General features: G+C 30.5%; 1 protein-coding gene across 2 annotated transcripts in view; it reads left to right on the forward strand.

Moving 5' to 3' along the window:
• Nucleotides 1-20,459, forward strand: part of Slh (sec1 family domain containing Slh) — a 74,063-nt gene extending 53,604 nt beyond the window's left edge. For both annotated transcript variants that reach the window (XM_076503541.1, XM_076503539.1), the window contains 8 exons: nucleotides 4,642-4,721; nucleotides 6,660-6,722; nucleotides 7,303-7,378; nucleotides 7,643-7,749; nucleotides 9,577-9,610; nucleotides 14,831-14,896; nucleotides 18,906-18,983; nucleotides 20,110-20,459. In XM_076503541.1, coding sequence (XP_076359656.1) covers nucleotides 4,642-4,721; nucleotides 6,660-6,722; nucleotides 7,303-7,378; nucleotides 7,643-7,749; nucleotides 9,577-9,610; nucleotides 14,831-14,896; nucleotides 18,906-18,983; nucleotides 20,110-20,139 — 534 coding nt within the window. In that variant the 3' untranslated portion in view covers nucleotides 20,140-20,459. The remainder of the gene's footprint in view (nucleotides 1-4,641; nucleotides 4,722-6,659; nucleotides 6,723-7,302; nucleotides 7,379-7,642; nucleotides 7,750-9,576; nucleotides 9,611-14,830; nucleotides 14,897-18,905; nucleotides 18,984-20,109) is intronic.
• The last annotated feature ends 2,542 nt before the right edge of the window (nucleotides 20,460-23,001 follow it).

Below are 23,001 nucleotides of genomic sequence, written 5' to 3' on the forward strand. Positions count from 1 at the left end.
ACAAACATGAAGTCACTTTGGGATAAGTTTACTTTGATTTGTTTTTTTCAGTTGGTTCATAGAGTGTTGGTGTTTTGGGTTTTTTCCAGTTGCTTTTGAGACTGCACCATGTTGTCTGGGAGCAAATGTTTAGCTTTATATTTCCTTCCATGGGCATTGTGGTTCATGCAGTGAGGTTTACTTATCAGTTCATTGAAGGAACATTTATGCTTTATCCGACAAGGTTATGAAACTTTGTGAATTAGCCAACTTGGGGTACAGATGGAAGCATGTTCCAACTTTCACATAATAAATCTACTCTTTGGATTTCAGGGTTCTGTGGTGGAATTTTTTATTTCACCTGAACACATTAACGTCCTCTGGTGGGACAGGTTTACATCTATAGACTTACAACTGTACTCTAACCTTTTGTTTTTGTTATACTACACTTATAAGAAACATTTTGAGCTGGAACCATTGTTAACATGTACTTTGGTTTGATTGTTAGATTTTCTTTTCATCCCTGTTGTCATTAGCATCTTGAATTTCATCATCTTCTACAAAGGATCTCAGCTCTGCCCCTGTTTGTGGGTTCTGACTCCTGTCATAAGTTCCTTGATACACTCGTACCCAAAATAGATTATTTCTTTATCCATGGATTCTGTTGTTTTTGGATCACCATCAGTGGCATTGATGTTTATTGTACATTTTCAGTGTATGTGGGGCTAGACTCCAATTATTTCTGGACAAGAGGTACTCATACCCTTGGATTCAGGAACACTACAGGTGTTCAGATCTTCACATCTGTTATTCACTCAAGCTGAAGATTTTCATTTTCTCACATATCTTAGTAAATTAGAATGCATTTCTGTGGCTTTCAGTGTTTAGCTGGTCTGAGGGTAGTGAGAGAGTTGTGCTAGTTCTTCTGAGGTTTTATTCCTGTCAGTTGTCTGGCCTGGGAAGACAAAATATTGATGTAACATCATCAATCTTTTTTGTCTATGGTAATATTTCAATTCTCTGTGATCCATAAGGTATACATTCCCCAATTCACTGGCTTTTCCAGTTTTCTTGGTATCACTTTTCTGTCTTGAGAGGTTAAGTCTGGTTGCTATTAAGATAAGGGGTTCTATACTGACCCCTCATCCAAAGTTCCATCTCTTCAAGCATGCCTTGCTTTAGGAATGAGGTGCATGTATCAAAAGTCAGGAATTCCAGGGGTTACACATGGATGATGAGGCTTCCTTTCACATCATTTTAATATTCCTTGTCTTCCAAAGGCATTTGCCTTTTGGTCTGAACTTATTATGGGGTAAATCATTAGGCTTCAATCTAACAATCTTATGTTGGTGCCTTATGTTTCTGATTCAAGAATTACTTTGTCTAGGGTTTTTTGTTTCCAAATCTTGGACTTCCTTTCTTAGAATCACTTTTATCATGCCATGCAACTAGCTTGCCATATTCCACAGGTGATGGCTGCTGTAGCAGATAGATTTTTCTCAACCAAAACATTCTCCCAATAGAATAGATGCTGCATTACAAGGTCATATTGGTTTGGCTCTCATTTTGAACTGTTTGGGGGGGTTAACTTCTTAGTGAAACATCCAACTACTAGCAGTTTTGTCTCCAATACCTCATCTTTGGGCTTTAGTAATGGATGCATTCAGTCAAGATAGGATAGGATTATAATTCTAGACCTTCTCTTCAATTCATATGTTACTCAAGGTATTAACTGTGTTTTGTTACAAGCCATTGTTTGGACCAATTGATAGCATCTGATTGGTGGCTGCATCCTGGTTTATACTTGTGTGGTACCTTCAGGAGTGTCCACTTCTTCTTAGGCCATTTTGTGGAGGCAGCCATGATTTAACAAAGTTCAGCTGGCTACACAGAAGTTCCAGCTTCAGGCATATAGGTATGGCATTGGGATTTAATTTTAGAGTTAGTATGTATCTGTCTTAGTTTTCGTTTTTTTTCTCGATCCTGTGATGGACATTTCTCAGTAGAAATAGCACATATATTGGAAGTGGTGTATAACTCATATTTTGACCTGGTTTTTTGACAAGCAAATTTGCACTTTCCATATTTGCCCTGTATGTGCAGCTGCTTTACTGACTTCCATTCAATACTAGCAACTAAATATCTTTCTAATCCCTAGTACTCTGATTCCTTAGGTTGCTTGAGGTCCTTTGTCTCCAACAACCATTCCAGTTACTGACATGATATATAGAGGCTACATTACATGTTTGTGTCCTGATTCTCATATTCTATGTATCACCTCTATCTAAAGGTTTATTTTTCATTGCTGCTAGCCTTTTGCCTTGGCCACTAGGAGTGGTTTGCACTGATTGCCCACAGACCATTTTATCATTCTACTGATGTTTTCAGACCAATTCTTCTTACCTAGTATACTCAGACAGGGAAGGGGATTATTCCTTTTCATCAGTTCAACTGATCACTATATTTCAATTCTGTATCAATCATATTTCAATATTTTTCATATACGATGAGTGATTTGGGAGTTTTATTGTGTACACTAATGGCTTTTGAGATACTAAATGACTACTGTTTATTCTGGGCTCTCTTTTAAGGTGAGGAATCTCTTCTGTGAGTCATATCTCATTAGATTTGTTGGATTTCTATGTTATCAGTGGCCCAGTCGAATTGCCATTGGAGAACATTGTGTGAGCTGGTACGTAGGCCTCTCGCAATACTTTTATCTTCCATTATTTGCATAGTCTGACAGAGTCTTCATTTAAGGGCTTTTGCCTACCCCTTGTAGCTATGTTAACTGTTTTGGCTAGATTATATAAACAGGTGAGTATTTTCATTGCTATCTTTCAAGGTTACTTCATTTTCACAGGATTCCACTCTATGGTGAGTGTTGCCTAGGCAGATGTGCTTTAATCAAACTGATTCTGTAACAAGCTCTGTAGAAATGAGGTGTTCCATAAGACCACCTCTTACAAGTAAAGCATAAAGAGATCCTGTTCATCCTTGCTAATCATCAGATTTAATAAATTGAAGATGATTTGCTTTTACAAGGTTAGAGAATGTGGTTCACCTGGTGCACTGTTTCTCAGGGCTCCCCACTGTGCATTACACTCCCAGATTCTACTAGTTAACTTAAGTAATCCTTACCATACCCAGCATCCACTCACTGGAGTTATGCACAGAAGCTTTTCGTATAAAGCATTTCAGTGAATTCTTCCACCCTTGGAAAAGAGAGCAAAGTTGGGGACCCTCCTACCCTAGTCCTTTGATGTTTTCACCCAGATGTTAGTAGAAGTAGGACTTAGCCTTTCAGGTTTCTTCAGGTGAAGGAGATGGTTTTCCACTTTGATGGTTCTTACTTTTTCATTATAATTCTGGTGGCTCAGAATGTATTATTCTGTGGTTTGAATCCACTCAAGTATTTCTGTATTTATATAGCATTACTGTTCAATTACCCTAGCCAAGAACATGTGGTACAGGGACTAAAACTCATTAGTTTCAACCCCCAAGTAATGGTACCTCATCTTTCTGGTGGGGCTGGACTATAGTGATGATCACTTATGTATAGTTTCACCCACAATTTCTCTCTCTAGGGAACCAATCTTCTGTTGACTCACCCATGATCTGTTTAGATCCTTTCTGTATGGATAATGCCCTTGTTGGATCCTCCACCTTATTTATCTGAGATTCCAGCTATAAGTGTAAGAGGTCAGTGTGTTTTGGAAGTTTGTTTTTTTAAATGAAAAATAATACTTGCCTATTTACACATTCTTCCCACTAAGGGTTGGTGTTAGAGACTGAAATTGGGTCAGTTGAAAAAAATTGATAACATTATCAGAAGTATGTGCTCATGTACAGTATCAGGATATAGGATGCATTGAGGTAGGTGGAGTCAAATATTATGAAGAAAATTAAGTGGTGTATTAAAGGCTGGAGCAAGTAATAAAAAATCAGATTAATGCTTAGATGGGCAAAGAAAAAACCCTGGTAATCAAGTAATAGCTATAAATAAGAGGAGGTAAGTAATATCAAGAAATGTTTTAGCAATTTACGAAAGTGATAACTTTATTATTTTGAAACAAGGCACATAAATACAATAACTTATTGAAAATACACTAGTTATTAGATATCCACTGATCTAGACCATGACTATTTTTAATTTGACAGTATTTTGACAAGGCAGGTCTTAGGTCTCTGATATAGTTATATCAGTTTATACAGCATTTTTGTGATTTATAATTGAAGTGATAACTTGCACAGTTGGCAAAATAAAGTATCAAAAGAAATATGTTAATTAAAATTAATGAAATTGAAATTGACAAGATGAGTAATATTCAACTTTTTGATCCATAAAAAACAAGAAGTAAATGTAAAATGTTTTTCAAAAAAGTATCACAACAAAATTTAGGAAATTTAATGACAAAAGTTATAAAACTAGATCAAATAATATAATTTATTTAAGCTAAAACTAGATACTATATCATAAATTTGTTCTTAATCACAGTTTGGCTAAGTATTTCTAAGTTTGTTATCCCTAACTCTAGATTTCAGTTTATTTCAGTGACATAAATTTACTGAAGTTGTGATAACTTTACATTTTGAGGATATAAATAAATCTGAACTTTTGAAAGTACTTACCAGTATGTTTTTTATTACATATATAATCAGGCAGAGGTTGATCAGTATGCCACAGCCCTGAAAGATGCAGGATGTGACTTGGGACCACTACAGTATATGAGACGATGGAAGTAAGATTTTTAAGCATTCAGATTATTTTAGTTATAATTTAAAGACTATTTAAATTTTTACTGTATTTATTTAAATGGTTACTTTCTGAGATTTTAAAATTACCTGAATTAGTGAAATAAAGAAAAAAATTTTTGTAAGTATTTTATTACCATTTATTCATTAGATTACTTCACAGTAGATCATTGATCATTCATTTATTAGGTTAGTTATTGCACTTTCATATTAGTCTCACATACTATGATCACTGAAGTGTATAATAACTATGAAGTCTACCCACCAGTGTATGTGAAAATTCCTGTAAGTTTGATCTGAGACGTATATATGCAACAGAATGAACATGTTTAAATTTATTGGTAAACAGAGGGAGGGCATTCAGTCAGCAGAACCCTACAACCTACCAGACTGTCACTCTTATAATTTGTGCACAGTTAATAGTTCAGGGAATATTTTATAGGATTGCCTGAATTCAAATCCAGCTTGTTCTGAAATCCAGAGTTCTATTACAGACTCATCTCACTCCTAGGGGACTTAAGTAAATATTGAAATAAAATAATTTGCCAATGAAGAATCTAGAAAAAAATTGGGGTTGTAGATTTCACAATTAAAAAACATTCTAAAATGAAACTTTCAAAATCAGATTGTTTTTAATAAGTTCTTTATAACATAATTCAACTTGTTCACTTAACAAATTTTCTAGCATAAATTGAGTTTTAGCTAGCTAAGAATTGAAAAATTTTGCATTTCTTATGCATTTTGTCCAAAATTAAAAGTACAATGAGATTTAACTTCAGAAATCTTTTCTGTTGTGCATAAAAACTTTTACTGATTTCATTCACTTTATCATTCATGTCTAAAGTTGCCTTTGAAAAGTTATCCCACCATTTCATAATGCTATAACCTTGTATAGTTTAAGCTCATAATTTTTCATTCCTTGATTGCTTTTTTGTTTTGCAGAACTTTCAAGCTTGCACTTGTTTACTTATTATATCTTTAATAAAACTTTGATTTCATTGTATTATTTTTATATGAGCTTGTTAGTTATTTTCAAACCATATTGAACAACTGTAGTCCACTTGATGAAGAGTTTATTGATAACACTATGTAACAAAATTTTTACTTTTTCTTGTTCCTTGATAGAAAGTGTTATTCCCCAATTACTTATGCCTAAAGTAAATGGAAAAAACCTATTTTTCTCTTCAAACTTTGCTTTTGTGACCTGGGAATGTATAACAAAAACATGATGGGAGACTATTCTTGGGAGCTAACACGTGAAAGTGATTTATAGTACAGTCGCAAATCTCTAAAAACTACTCACTTTTAAACATTTTTGTATAACGTTAGTATAAATACATGTAAATCCTGATTCATATATTGTTTTATTCAGACCTTATGTAAATGAAAATGTGCAAATTTGCCTGTTTTTACAGAGAAAATAGGTTAATTTCTAAATTTCATTATCCAGGTCACAAAAGCAAAGTTTGAAGGGAATAATGGTCATTTTCTGTACTTTTGCAACATAAGTAATTAAGAAATAACACGTAATATCCAGGAACAAAATTTGTGTTATGTAGTGTAATATACATAGAGAACTTGGATCAGGAGTGATTATTGATGTTGTTATATGAAACTGATTAAAACTATTAGAAATGCATCAAAACATTGAAGTTCTCTAGAAAGGTTGTCCATAAGAAAGTGCTTTTTATGAAATATTATAATTGTTTATTTAGTGTTTTCATGTGTAACCATGTGATAATTTCATGGATGCTGTTCACTAAAATTGTTTGAAGATGGTAATTTCACATTCAGTATAATTGGAGACAATCTAGTATAGAGTTGTTGATAACTGTAAACACTAACTGAAATTTGAAGTTCTTTAGGAGATTATTATTTTTAATTAAGTAAAAATTTATCTATCTATACATATTATATTACTCTAGAGCATACCATAAGATGGTTTTAAACACAAGTCAGTATGCTGGTGGAGGAACTAGAACAGTCAAGTAAGTATAACACTTCTATATTAGGATCACTCAATTGATAAAATAAACTAGTTGTCTTTTAAAATGTAGGATCTGTGTTTACAGTTAATTGTTTCACTTTAACTGTGATCAAAAATGGTAGCTAATATGTTTCTAGTTGGAAGAATATGTGACTGTTTCAGTTTTTAACATGTTGGTGAAATGCATGACTGTTTTAATGTTTATGAATGTAGTTAACATTTGTCTAGTTGTTAAAATGTATCACTGCTTTTTTAACTTTGATAAAATGTGTTTTATTGCTAGAATGTATAATTATTTTAGTGTTTTATGAACATAACTAACATTTTTCTTGTTGGAATTTATGATTAGTATATTGTTTTATGAATATAAAATATTCTACTAAATAATTCAGAAGATTTTGAGTACTGTTATTAAAAAAAGAAATTCTGTGCAGTAAAGTGTTTTATATTTTCTGTTCTTGCAAAAATTAGTAGAATCTTTTTTGGTAGTTTTTAGTAGTTCTAAGATTGTTGTATTTTTATGTTTTCTTAGTTCTTTCAAAATGTCACTGATTCATTCCTGAAAACATTTATCATTTCAGTATGTTTTCTAAACTTTTGTCGCAAGGCTCTCAGTTTGTAATGGAAGGAGTGAAAAACATTGCTTTAAAAAAACATGTAAGTCATTGCCCAGGAAAAACCATACAGTAAGATAAATCTTTTATAATATTTAGTAAGTTTCAAATGCTATTCATTTCAGAGGATAAAACTTGTTTAGTGAAAATATTTAGATTATTTTTATAGTTTGCTATGTTGTTAATAATGCATTTAAAGAATGTTTCGTTTGGTGAAAATGAAATTTAGTATTATAATAATTTAACACTAATACATATGTTAAGGAATTTCTCTTATGATTAAGTTTTTAATGTATTATATTTTTAGAACCTTCCTATTACAAGAGTTGTAGATTCACTGATGGAAATGAAATCTTTGCAAGAAACTGATGATTATCGGTATTTTGATTCAAAACTTCTAAGGGTAACTGACAGGTGAGCCTTGGATTAAGACTTTGCTCAGATTAAAGTAACTTTTGAAATTTGTATTAACATAGCTTCCAAGATTATGTTTAGTTTGTCATTCTGATGAAGATAAAAGCAGAAAGTTTGATAGTGTTTAACATACAGAGTTAAGTAAGTTATATTCTGATACAATAGTTCCCTCCTCTCACAATGTTAGTCATTCTCATGTGGTGCTGCTCTCTATATGCAATTTCTTCTTTATGCATTCCACAACCCTTCTGCTTCCCCCTATTGGAATTGAATGATTTGAACATGCATCTGATATAAATCATCATATTTTACTTATCCATCAATAAGAGAAAGACAGATATGATGCATGTGACTTCATCTCTGTGCCTCTACCAAACTATCAATTTGAGTTTGGCAGAAAATGTAAGCACTGGAGGAAAGTGGGAGGAATGGTAGAAGATGTAGTCAGAGAGAAATACCTAGTTGAATTACATTTGAAGTATAGGAAAGTTATAACTTCTGATACCATACTTCCCTCCTCTCACGATTACGTAGAATTCCACGTTGGTTAGGTGGCTGGAGCAGTACAAGAAAATGACAGAAGCACCCTCCATGAGTGTCCAAAGGGTTCCTTTGGGAATGAGAGAGTCAGATACAAAGATCTGAAGGGATGAACTGCATTACTTTGCTGATAAGTAAGTCACATGGTAAACATAGCTGAGATAAAGTTATGGTGAAATGACGTGTATCACAACTACATTTTGACATTTTTTATATTTTGTAGATAATGTGATGCCACAAAAAATTATTGCTTTTGGAAAGGGTACTTAACCATTTCTGACACAAATTAATAGTACACTCAAATCTTAAAAGCAGAGATGTAGAATTTCCAACAAAAGGATATTCCTTGTACATTGGGAAACAAAAGAATGTGAATTGTGAATGGAGTTGGAGCACAATGCCCATGAACACAATTTAAAGGCAGAGGCTGTCCACATGTTCCAAGCAACAGTGCTTAACATAACCAAGAAGAATCTCTATCTGGAAAAACAACACAAGTCTTGTACACAGGTTTTCCATGAAATATCCTGAAAAGGAAGACCAGTTGTAGAAAGCTGTATGAACAATACTTAACTTTAGAACAATAGCACATTCCACAAACCATATTTGTACCTTAGTAATTTTAACATATCGTGCTATTTTCCACTAGTAAATGGGTGAAACATTTTTCAGAGGTGGACACATGTTCCAAAACGTTTTCAAAGGCATTCATGATTATTGTGATAGGGGCAAATTAAGGATCACAAGAGTGTATATGAAGGTCAAAGTGACCTTTGTCTACTAACAAACTATTGTTGTTTACCATTATACACACTTTGTTTCAAGTGTTGAATACCTCAAGCAGTTGGAGAATGAAACAGGTGTTTATGTTATTCCATATAAGAAGAGGTTAGTCAAGTTACCAGACACTAAACCAATGAGACTCTGTCCAATTGAACTGTAGAAACAGATGATGTGAAACTGTCTTCTTTGTACACTAAGTGGATTGTGGAAAGCAAGTAAGGAGGAGCTGTGTATTTTGGACATGACAGAACCTGTAGAAAATTATGCACTGAAGAGTGCATTTCAGGGCTGTTTTCAAAATGTATGGTAATTAAATAGAGCATAATTAGATGCAGAGACATGGACTGTAACAATATGATGAAGTTCTAAAATGGTTTTAGTATAAATACTCAATCTCTGTATACTGATTCTTGTGGTAGCTTAAATCACAATAACAAGAATTTTAAACTAAATGCAAAAAGAAAATGTGTGCATTGATTTGTTGTTGTTTTTTGTTTTTTTCAGTTCTACAATTCCAAGAGATAGGAAGTTTCAAGAGGTATGTTTTGTAACTGAAAATATTGTCATCATAATGAATTTAAATTAACCTTAATTACCTGTTTTCAGATTGGTTTCTTATTATGGATAAGCAAGTTCATGCAATAGGTCAAAAAATTAAGTATAGATGTAGAGCTAACTTTTTATTGTTATGAGATGTAAAATAATATTTATTTAGTGTTTTATACAAAGCACTAAAAATAATAAATATCTTGTTTTGTTGATGTTTAAATTATACTTGTTTTAAGTTGTTCTAACACTTTATTGGAATGGAACTTTTTCTCTTCCTTTAAGTTTTAAATTTTGTTTGAAGTTAAGATCATTAATGTGTTGTTCTCATTATGCACATGGACAAGTTTGTTGAAGGCGATAACTGAAAAAAATATATACTGTTTCAGTTGGTGGCAAGTAAGCCAAGCCTAATGTGTTTTAAAAAAATATATCACTTTCTTATAGCAAAGCTTTGTAGTTGGTTACATAAAGAATTGTGAAATGGACATGAAAAGTATAAGAATTTTGGTAAATTAAAGTAATTTAGGTTTGTTTTTCAGAAAGGTCATGAAATATAAAGTTATGTGAAATATTTCATTTTTAAATATAAAAAAATAAATGTATTTTTAGTGCCGTGAACTTGATATTTCTATGTAGTCAGTAATGAAAAAATGGAAGCTTGAAAAGTCTGAAACATACATTTGGTTTACCATTTGAGCATACAAAGTGATTTGAACCTATGCTTAAAATATATAAAGTTCTTGATTTTACTGTTTCATCACATTTGAAGGATTTATAAAATCAACAAGTGAGATAATATCAGATTTATCTTATTTACTCTTTTAATTGTTCAGTAACATGTCTGTAGATAAACAGTCCTTAGTACAAGATTTATTACTTTTAAGTACAATATATACCACAGGTTGCACTTTAATATTTTATTACTTACCTGAAACTTTAAACTGGTAAACTCTTGGTAAGTTTGAAGGGGAATACCCTTCATGATGGTACAAAGTTTCAAAGGGACACAGGTTTGAATTGCCCTCACACCAAACATGCTCGCCCTTTCAGCTGTGGGTGTGTTATAATGTGACAGTCAATCCCACTATTCGTTGGTAAAAGAGTAGTCCAATAGTTGGCAATGAGTGGTGATGACTAGCTACCTTTCCTGTAGTCTTACACTGCTAAAATAGGGACAGCTAGTGCAGATAGCCCTCATGTAGCTTTGCAGGAAATTCAAAAAACAAACAAAATTTCAAACTCATACATTGTTAATTTCATTCTTTTTCAAGATTAAAATGAAAGTTGTCTTATGTGCTCAATGTATTTTCCTATGATAGTGAAAGAGGGTCAAGCAGTTTTAAAAGTTTTCATGTTAGTAGCTACTTGGTTTGCTCTTATTTGAATATTTTGTAAAATAATTAATATATGAAACAAAAATTCCGTTTTTGATAGTCGAAAACATTTATTCAGTGTTGTTATTTCTTTGTTGTTCTAGGACTGTAAAACGTTTCCACTTTCTACAAATACTGTAATATGTGTTGCTTATGAATATATGGTTGTATTGTTAAAATATGTAGCCAGCTGTTTTTACCCATAACTTGTTTCTGGAGTTAAACAGTACCAACTCTCCCATTAATTAGTTACATTCCATTAATGGATTAATAAGGTGTTCCTTTAACCATAATGTATACAAGCCAAAAAAAAATGCTGGAAATGGGTGAACAAGTTTCGTGCAATATTTTGATTCTTGTGTAGTTAATCAGAAATTCTAATTTTGATTAATTGGTTATTTTAATAGCAATAAGTTTAATCTTGTTTTTGATTAATCAATTAGTCTGTGTGATGCTGATCAATGTAATCACTGATCATAGATGATAAATAATCAGTAGATAATATATCTTTTGATAGATGAAACTCTTGGCTTTTTATTCATTATATATAATATAGTATTAAATGTCAGAGAGAACTATTGGCAATTTGTGAAAGAGAGGATGTTCCAGATGCATGTGACAGAAGGAGTCTGATTTTCTAGTTTGTAACTAAATAAAATTGAAAGCTAGAAAAATTATTCTTTACCCAAGTAATAACAATATTATAGTAAGTAATATACATTAAATTCCATACTTCTTGGAGGGGTAGTAAATAAATTAGAGAAAAGGGAAGACAAAAATCAAATGTCGCATCTCTCCTACTAGTAGGAGATTGAGGATTTAAAAAAATTACTTATAAAATTATGAAATTAAAACTTCTTAACTTTGATTTATTAACTTTTTGATGCAAAGTTTGTTTATATACATTGATAATAAAGTATTTTTTAACAACTTGTGAATGTAACTTTGTAAAATGTGACATGGTCACTTTTCTGATGCAAAGGAACCCATAAGTCCTGTTTGTACTTCAAACATGCAAACCACAAGACTTCTTAACCTGAAGATGACCTAGGAAGTTCGAAACATTGTTCTTTCCTTATCAATAAAAGTGTTAATACCCATATCAGCCTTTCTGAGATACATTTTTATTTCAAGTGGGTTTCTTGTCATCAAGAAGCTTTATCTTTAACAGTAAACCTTCTAAACTACTTGAAGCAATAAGAAGGATATGTTGTTGTCAAAAACTAATTTTTATGCAGTTTGCCTTCTGCAATATAAAAAATGCATATCAAAAAACATAAGGCTTTAATTTATTATATTAAATGATTTTAGCAAGGCATTATTTATAACTGTTTAATATTTATTATGTACAAATCACTTTCTCAACTGTTTTTGTTTTTCTTAGAAAATTGTATATGTAAACTTTTTCATTTGTTTTATATTATCCATTTTTTGCATTAAACATTCCTCCTCTATTATTGTGGATAGTCAACAGTGAACTGTAGTTAAATTCTAAGATGCCAATTTTGAGGTTAGGTAACAAACAAGTAAAACAATAAGAATCTAAGTGACCTTTGACAAGTAGGTCTGATAGATATAAATCTTATGTAAGTTAAGTGTTTGTTATCTTTTTGTAACTATTCATTTTTTGCTGTGGTCAGATGCATTAAGTTCAACATTCTTCTCAGATCTTAGAGTGAAAGATTTAATAATGACTAAACCTGTTTAAGCTTCAGTTAGATTTTCCCAATAAGAAACAGGTCAGTAAAATGTCTTATTGTAATAATCAAATATTACACATCTCACTCCTCTATAGTGTGTATTTCATATTTTCAAAACATCCCTAAACTTCCAATCTGGATTACATTAAATTGTGTTGTGATCATTTGCTAAATTCAGGTTAAAATATTAGCTTGGGCAAATAATAGAAGCTGTTGAACGATACATGAAATAATATTGTAACACATAATTTTGTGTATGTATATGTGTGTTGGACTTCTCTATGAACATCCATATTATTGTGATCTTACTTGTGATTGGTTAAATACAGAGAAAATTTGAATCATAAAAGCAATTTGGTCATTTTTGAAACCTTAGTTTTTTCTCTGAAGTTCCTATGTTAAAATATGGCACTTTAGAACAAGCACCATATTTTAATGTAGGAGCATTTCAATTTCAAGCTCATTTCAGTTTTAATTTGTAAGTCAATTTAATTTTACCATTATCAGCCTGAGAGAAATATGACAGTTGTGAAATATAAAATAAATGCCACTTAGTTAATTAAACTTCTATTTTGTTGTTATTTCTTCTCATATTAACATTCCATACCCCCAAGTTTTGAACTTTTCATTATATGCCATTGTTATCTCTAGCACAGATCCTAGAATGCAATTTCACAAGTGGATAGCTATCAGTTCTATTTTTTACAGCTAGTCCAGAAAGGATGCATAATGTCGTTGAACAAAAACATAAACAGGGAAATATGCTCAGGAAAATAACTACTTTAGAACACAAAATTACTAGACTTACATAAGACTGCTTTCATAGTTTTTATATTTAAATATAAACTTATGGTAATCTAAGGTTATACTTGCATGCAGCTACTTGATCTACACAAAAACTAGAAATTTGTGAATTATGTATGTGGAAAGAAACATGCAGTGATTTGTTGCAAGTGGACTGAAAGAGGCAAGCCACTGTTTTAAAGTTTGATTAACAAAAAATATTTAAAAAACAAAACCAAAGAATGACTAATTGTTTAAATGGAAGTAGTATTAGAAAGTAAAATGAAATGTATTTAAAGATTAAGATAATTTACATAAACAGCAAAAGTGATGGATAAAAGATAACATAGGTATGGAACTTCATTAGCATGTATCAGCTCTTTCAGGACAGAAACAAGTCTCCACTCTTCAAAGGTCAGAATGAATCTGTCAAAAGCATCAAAACTTGTTATCACAAAGCACATTCTCTCTTTAGCTGACCAATTAGAATAAAGCATTGAAATGTGAATGTATATGCATTCCATATAACAGGTACAAAGGTATCTCCCACAGACATGGTTGAGAAGGATGCATTTCAAATATCTAGGAAATAGGATATAAGTTTATCGACTAGTTAAGCTACAAAAAAGTAACATTTGAGGCTGAAATTTTGCAAGTGATTTCAACCAGATTTGATGTTCAAAAACTAGAAGCTGGGAAATTTACAAAGCTTGTAATTTTTAAGATTAAATAAAAATAATATACACTATATAAGAGTAAGATGTAAGTATAATTGCATACTAAAAATTTTTGTCTAAAGGAAAACATTGTATGTGAAGAATATTTATTTGTAGTTGCTACATCTTTTTCATTGTAATATCAATTTGTTAGTAATCTCAAGTTTTACTTTAAATTGGAGGAACACAATCAACTGTTCATCATAATACACACACACACACATGTTTAGGTTATAGACAGCATGTTGTCACTAATTGCACTGATGAGTTGTGTATTTATTAGTTCCACTAAAGGATGAGGTTAAACATTATTGATTTTAAAACTTTGATAATTGGTTACTAAAAAAGATTAAATCTGTTTCCATCTTTTAATTGCCACATGTGTGACTTTCATAAAACTATAAAAACATAATCATCAGTCGATAAAAATTAAACTTTGTAAGGCTTATTGTGAGGTCCACAATCTGTTAAATAGTCATACTTAAATATCTCTGTGGATAGAATAAAGTTGTTGGAAGTATAGTTTGTTTTATAGTGAAATAAAGTAGATTTCATGTATGCACTATCTACAGCTTTGTTACTAAAATTGTATTTATATGTTAGCTTTATTAAAAGTTAAATTCATCGTATTTTTCAGGCTATTGTGTTTGTTGTTGGAGGTGGAAATTATATTGAATATCAAAACCTCATTGACTACACAAAGGTTAGTTTTAATCATTACTTCTATTCAGTATTGTTATTATATACTGCTAAAAGAACAGTGTTTGTTTTTATAATCCATTGAGAACTTTTTTATAATAAGTGATAGTAATGTAGAGTGGAAAAATACATCTTATTAATGTATCTTCAGCCAACAGCCTCAACATATATGTAGGGTGATTTTAAAGGTTTTGTAGTTCAACATATATATCTTGCAAACAGTATGGCATAGAAAGGTGAAATTGCACAAGGGTGTTAGGTGTATCATGTAGATGCAAATGCCACAGTTGTCAGTTGTTCCCACCATGGGCACCATTATATCTGATTAATATTGGATTATAGATTATAATTTTAAAAGGCCATATATAAGATCTTGGAAATTGTGAAAAAATGATTTTGTAAATTCTGAAAATATTGATAAAATCTTTGAGCATTAGCTTTCTGAAAAAGTAAGGGAATCTTATATTGAGGGTGCAGAAACTTCTTAAAAGAGATATTTTACACATTATATTAAATATTCATTCGTGACTGAATTATTATAAAATGTCAGTTATACATGAACAATATTATGCCAAGACATCATTTATGTGAATGAATTATGTTGAGTTTACCAGATGTGAATAAATGGAATAAGTTAAAACATTTATTTTATGTGAATGAATTACTCTGTATGAATCCTGCATTGTATGGTTCAGTTGTTATGAATTGTTGTTCTTGTGTTATCTCATTATTTTACTAGAACCTACTAATTTTACTTGTTTTAATTGAGTGTTATTGTATAACACTTGGTCTGTTCTTGGTCTCAGTATGGTTATAAATATACCTTAAAATGGAATTTGAGTTAGTTTGGTAGAGATAGATCTAAAACATATAGTGGCAGATTATAAAGGGAAATTATCACTGATTATAGTGTAATAACAGATCAGAGAAGAATAGTCTGTCTTATCAAATTGTGTTTTAAAGTAACTGAACTTTGACAAAAAAGAAAGAGAATTATTTAAAACTGAATATAGTTGTGTAATAAACACACACATATATTATTTTAAAGCAATTGTATTTTGTACTTTTGTTTACTGTTGAAATTTATTGTTAACAAGTAACAGACATCTAATGTAAAGTATTCAGCCCACAAGTACACATAACACTTAACATACATGAATGAGTTATGTTAAAATATAAGTTATACAAGTCTCAAAAATATAAATACAGAAAAAGTTCTACCTTTTTTGCTGCTTTTGATAGATACATTGTTGGCATAACAATGGGCATGAATAACAAGAGCACTGTAACTAGCTTAGTCTATATGTTTGTGAAAAATAGTAATTCATGCACTGACTTATAGATGTATTATTTAATATAATTACTAAGGTTTTGATTATAATATCATGTTCATTGTAAAATTTAAAACAAGTAATAAATTGTTACTTGGACTTGGGTGTCAAAGATGTTTCGAATCTATGATTTCGTTTTCAACTACATGTACTTTATATCATTGATGACATTTCTTTGTATGAAAATGTCATAATTTCACATTTACTTAAATTGTGCAAAATCTTTTATATTAAAAAGAAATATTTTCATTTTAATTGTGAAAATCTTTTGGTTGCTTAAGTTAAATTTGATAGATTATTGAATTTTTAAAAATATTTTCCTAAGTTCAAATCTTTACACAATATCAAGAACTGATATAGTATGAATATTTTATGTGATGCTGCCATTATCAAGCCTTATTTTTAACATGCATTGTATAGGCTAACCTTTTGTAGAAAATGTAATTGATGAAATTTAATGTTGCAACTTCTAACAAGGCTACGCTGATTCCTTTTAGCTTTGTGATAACTGTATAGGCTAAGTAGGGATTTTTGTTGTTATTTTTGCTATAACTGTGCTAATTTGCATTGGCTGAAATGGGGCTTTTTGGCACCAGTTTTATTGTAATCTGCATATCATGATTGATTCAGTATACCATCCAATGTGGAGATTCGTCACTGTATCACAGCCTTGACAGTGAAGCATTAAAAAAGTGGTACCTTGACAATACTTCTTCCAGGGGAATGAAGCAACCTTACAGAGCTACAACAATGATATCCAATGTTTCTGAACTACATCATTACACCTAAAAATATGGTCTGCAAGTTCAAGGTGCAATATAAAGATGAAAATTGCAATAATGATTTCCCAAGAGATCAGCTGAAGTCATTAGTTTTTCAAATGCAGTCACAGCAAACTAGAAGAATCAAACAGTTACTATCCCACAGTAGTTGCTCTGCCATGTCTATGTGCTTCACTGTATTCATCCATTTGTAAACAAAGTGACATAACTTTTGAAATATTTATTCAATTTTTGTATTAAAAAAATGCGAGAATTTCTTGGTTCAGGTTATATCTTAATACGTGGATTTTAACAGTTTCTGGAAAATGTTTGATAACCTACAAACCTGAACTAAAAGATCCTCTTGGTTCCTACTCTTTTTATGAAACTTAACTGTTGTAAGTTAATGATTATGCATGTGTTTCAGTTGTTTTTTTATACAAAGTGATTTGATTGTTTGTGTATGTATGTTGGTGAGTTCCTTCCTGGTACTGTTACTCTTATTTAGTTGCATGTTAGCAAGTGGAGGTTGAATATCATTCTATATAGGTAATGTTAGTCTTATTTAGGTACATGTTGGTAAGTGGAGGTTGGGTGTAGTTCTATTTAGGTAATGTTACTCTTATTTAGTTGCATGTTAGTAAGTGGAGGTTGGGTGTCATTCTACATAGGTAATATTACTCTTGTTTAGTTGCATGTTAGTAAGTGGAGGTTGGGTGTCATTCTATATAGGTAATATTTACTCTTGTTTAAGTGGAGGTTGCATGTTAGTAATATTACTCTTGTTTAGTGAGGTTGGGTGTCATTCTATATAGGTAATGTTACTCTTGTTTAGTTGCATGTTAGTAAGTGGAGGTTGGGTGTCATTCTATATAGGTAATATTACTCTTGTTTAGTTGCATGTTAGTAAGTGGAGGTTGGGTGTCATTCCATATAGGTAATATTACTCTTGTTTAGTGACATGTTGGTAAGTGGAGGTTGGGTGTCATTCTATATAGGTAATATTACTCTTGTTTAGTTGCATGTTAGTAAGTGGAGGTTGGGTGTCATTCTATATAGGTAATGTTACTCTTATTTAGTTGCATGTTGGTAAGTGGAGGTTGGGTGTCATTCCATATAGGTAATATAACTCTTGTTTAGTGACATGTTGGTAAGTGGAGGTTGGGTGCCATTCTATATAGGTAATGTTACTCTTATTTAGTTGCATGTTGGTAAATGGAGGTTGGGTGCCATTCTATATAGGTAATGTTACTCTTATTTAGTTGCATGTTGGTAAGGGGAGGTTGGGTGTCATTCTATATAGGTAATATCACTCTTATTTAGGTACATGTTAGTAAGTGGAGGTTGGGTGTCATTCCATATAGGTAATGTTACTCTTATTTAATTAGATACTAGCAAGTAGGGGATTGGTTATTCTGTATGGGTAATGTTGTTTTTATGTTATTCAGCATTAGTAAGTGGGGATAGATATTATTATATGTTATTTAAATTAGATGAGCTAATTACTTGTTAAATTATGTATTTTAACCTTCCCATCTATGGTACTTTATGGTGATACAGTTTTTTAACTATTATGGAATCTACACAGAATGATATCTTTAGATGTGAGTTTTACATACTATCACCAGTGGTTTTTTATGTGTAATTGTTGGCATGGTTCTTTTTCCTGTAGCATTCTCACATCAAAACATTTGAATAAAGTAGCTAAATGTGTGAATTTTAAAAATCAGTTAGTTATCTAAATGGCTTGGAAAACCTATGCTTTGAAACTGCTCAATTTATCTAAGCTGTTAGAAGTAGAGAGGAAAACAGCTCATTGTATACTTAATAAAAAAAAAAAAGGAGAATTAGTATGTATATGAATTGCAGAGTTAAATATATCAAATGTTTATTACTGTAAAATCTTTTTTTTTTTTTTAAGAGCAAACCTGGAAGCCCAAACAAAAGCATAATTTATGGATGTTCGGACTTGGTGAATTCAACATTGTTCCTTAAACAAGTGAGTTGTTATAAATTTCCAGAAGATTTAGAGCTTTTAGTTTTTAAAATATTAAGTGATATATTTCCAGTCCTTAGATTTTCTAAATTTGAAAACAAAATTATTTAGTTGTCAGTAAGAAACTCTAATTTCTTCAATTAAAGCATTGGGTTTCACAGTGTTTACAATTCATATGTTCATGTCTTTTGAGAGATATGAAGTTTACTAGATTTTTTCCACAGATTTTTGTTACCTCATAATGATTGCAACAAAAGTTTCTTACAACTTTAAAAACTCTAGAAAGATATTGTCATATTTTTAAGCTGTTGAAGTTTCAGCAGTGGTTTAGAAAGGTAATAAAAATCATCTTAGTTTGTCACAGAGTAACATTCTAGTGTTTCTTGATGTTGTTAAATGACTTTCTCATGTAATAATCTTCAAATTGCATTTAACAAACTTTTTTATATAGAACTGATGTTTATATATTTTTTAAATTTATAAAATGTTTTGTTAATTCTTTAAATAACTAATTATAATTGTGTAGTATTTTACTGGATCATAGTATTTTCCATAGTAAAATAATATTTACAAAAACTAGCAAAGATATTAATTTTAAGTAGTAACATTATTTCTATATGGCAGGCAAATGTTAGTATGATCCACATATTTATGTGCAACATTTGAAAATTTGAAAGAAAAATGTTTTTCTGATTACTAAGATATTTTTTATTATGTAAATATAATCTTAGAATGATGTAAAACATCAGTTTACTTTAAGTGACCTGAGAATATTTCTCTATGTGGAAAGTTTCCCAGTTAGTTGTCCCCCTATGTAACAGCCATGAGTTTACAAACTTAAATGATAAAATCTGCTGGATCCAGCAGATAGGTTACTGTGGCTTTGCTCTGAAACAAATGAATACAATCTTAATCTTTTATTAAATTGATAAAACAAATAATTTAAGATTTCTATGCATTGTTACTTGTATTTAATAAAATACTAGATTAATTTTATTTTTATTTATAGTTTTTTTATGAAGATTATAGTATTGTTTATTAAGAAGTTTATTTCTCATTCATTAAACAGTACTTATATTATGACAACATCAATGCATTATTATACTTTAATACTACTTTTATTTTCCAGCTCTCAGTTTTAGGAAATGAAATGAATTGAATGGAAGTTGAATTAGAATCATTTTTTTATCATCTCATCACACTGAAGGATTGGCATTTTTGAAGTCTGAATAATTAAACTTTGTGTTTGAAGTATATTGAAACGTATCGTTCTTACCTTGTAAGAAATATTAAGATAGTTATGCGTAAGAGAACTTTTAGCATAAAACATTTCTGCTCATCATTAAATGATATTGAATTAGAGATGTGTTTTTCATACAGAAATGGTAAAACCTAGTAAAACAATAATCACATTTTTCTAAGTAAAGGTAACTGTAAGTAACAATATTTTATCATTAATAAAAATGCATTTGTTCCTTATTAGTTTGTTGATTTTGTACCACAGAATAAAACACTTCTATCATTACATGAACTTACATAAACTGCATGATATTATAAACTATTCATATGTTGAGGTCCAAAATATTTTGTATCACTGTATGCCACAGCCTTTTTATGTAGAAATTTGAACTGTGTGATTTCAAAGTTGAGTAAGTTTCAATTGTTTCAAAACTGTAGCAGGCCCTTCAGCACATCGTAATTCTCCACATTTTTCTAATTATTTAAGAGGTTTATAAGTTCTTTCATTTTTGTTCAATAGATGTAATTTTTAAACCTTGTTTACATTCAAAGAATTTTTATTATACCAAGGTACATCATTAAGATTATTCTCTACTCTCTGAATTACCTTTGTTACATCACATTTTTGCTACACCAAACTTTTCCATTGTTTATCTGGTAAGATAAAGCTTGTGTTAAATTCTTAGGTTTGTGTGTGTGTTTTTTATGTAATTATACAAGTTACTTTTAAGCCTATCCTAGACATATGGAAGTTTTTTACATAATCTATAAATTTTGAAGGACAAGAATTCTGTCACTATGCCAAAAGAATCTACAATAAAAGTTGTAATACAACTCATGAATAAGTTGTGGAAACAATGAATCTGTCTGTTGCTTATTAATGGTCATTTATAGTGCATGTTCATGAGAATTACTATATAATAACCCTAACTGGTCACTTAAGACAGAAAATGTATGTATACATGAATTTCATCCAGACTTTCAACTAAGTTGGCTGACCATTCTCTGTTAGGTCATGTTGTTTGATATTTTAAAGTTTACAGTCAGGAGATAAAAACAGTTACAAGAGCTACTAAACATCACACTAATTCATTGTTAAATGTGAATTTTATGAAGCATTGAACATGAATGGTTATTTTAGTGAATGAAATGCAATAATAATCATGTTCTTTAAGCTTCCAACAATTGCTATTACAGTCTAAATTAACAGCTAAAGTCATGTTGTCTTCATCCATATTTGTGTTACTAGTGTATACTTTTCTGAAATGTAAAATTTATTAAGGGAACTTTTAGTAATTCTGATGATATAAAGTGAGGAAATTTCCTTATGTTGAAAAATGAGTCAGTCAGTTTGATTATAAATTAATTAAAAATACTTAGTTTGTTTTGCCTGAAGCCCTTTAATTATAATGGCATGAAGGAGCATGCATGTTTACATTAAAATACTTTAATGTGTAGTTTTTCACTATAAGTGCAACGTGCACACCTAATTGTGGTACTGAAAAACATTCTGAACTATCTTTATGTAATTTATTTTTCATTGATTATAGAAAATAAGAAATGTCTATACTTTTGGGATTTTAAAATATTTTTACAAACCAATGAAATAAAGATTCATCATTCCCTGCTCACTTTTTGAGATATAGTAATAAAAGAACAGCAATTACATTGCCAGGAAATAATAACTTTTCTTATATATTTGAATTTTCAATAATTTGCACTGAATTACATTTTTTTAACTTTTATATAATTTTGTTTTATTTAAACTTCCTTTTTTCTAAGTATCCCTAAAATTAAGTCTTTTCTTCCACATATGTATGGCTGCTGTTTTTAATTCAACTTTTTTCTAATAAAATACATTTTACCACTATCAGTAGTAATTCACAAGTTGTAACACCTTTTTTTGTGCACATATGACACCAAAAAATGCTAGACTATGTTTTTTCTTTGTTATTGTTTTTTTCTGATTTAATAGTCTTTCCATGTTTATTTGTATTGCTAAACTTTAGGTATTTTATTAGATATTGATATATGAATCTTAGATAAACCTTTGATGAGTTGCTGAAAATTAAACATCTAGTTTATTAATAGTGTTAAAGGTACATTGTTAACTGGAGAAATTATTAACTTATAAACATGTTTATTTAGAGACTTCTGCAGATGCATCTGCCTTTGAAAGATTTTGGATGATGTTTTTAACCACTAGTACAGAGCTTCACTGAGTCAAATTGAGTAAATAGTACTGGAGAAATGTTATTGAAACATGGCCATAACAAAGTGAGTGTAATCTTGAAATATGTTAAAAAAAAAAAAAGGATATAAATGAGGAAGGCTTAAAATTTTTAGGGTTGGGTAAGAAGTGTGACATCATTATAACTTAATCGGAGCTTAAAGTGTGCAGATACTTGGTTTAATGCTTGAGGTGCATTGTTGAGGAAAGGAATCTGTAATGGATTGAAATCCAAACCTTTTTACACATTTAAGGATTCTGCTACCCAGGCTTTCAGTTATAACCATGTTTCAGTAATATTTACCATACACAACTAATATGACTTAAAGAAGGTCTATGCTTGCAGCTTCATTTGTTGTCCAAAAAACTCCTAAGGTTGATGTAATTCACAGAAGCCTCCAATAAATAACAGTTTTCTCTGCCAAAACTCTCTAGAAAGAATTAATGAATATCACAAATCACTAAACATTAACTGTATAGTTTATTATTAGTGTTAAAATTATGTTGTATTATGGCATTCAAACTATTAAATAGGGAAGTCAATGATCTATT

This window comes from Tachypleus tridentatus, chromosome 6 (genome assembly GCF_004210375.1).
Source record: "Tachypleus tridentatus isolate NWPU-2018 chromosome 6, ASM421037v1, whole genome shotgun sequence".
Lineage (NCBI taxonomy): Eukaryota > Metazoa > Arthropoda > Merostomata > Xiphosura > Limulidae > Tachypleus > Tachypleus tridentatus.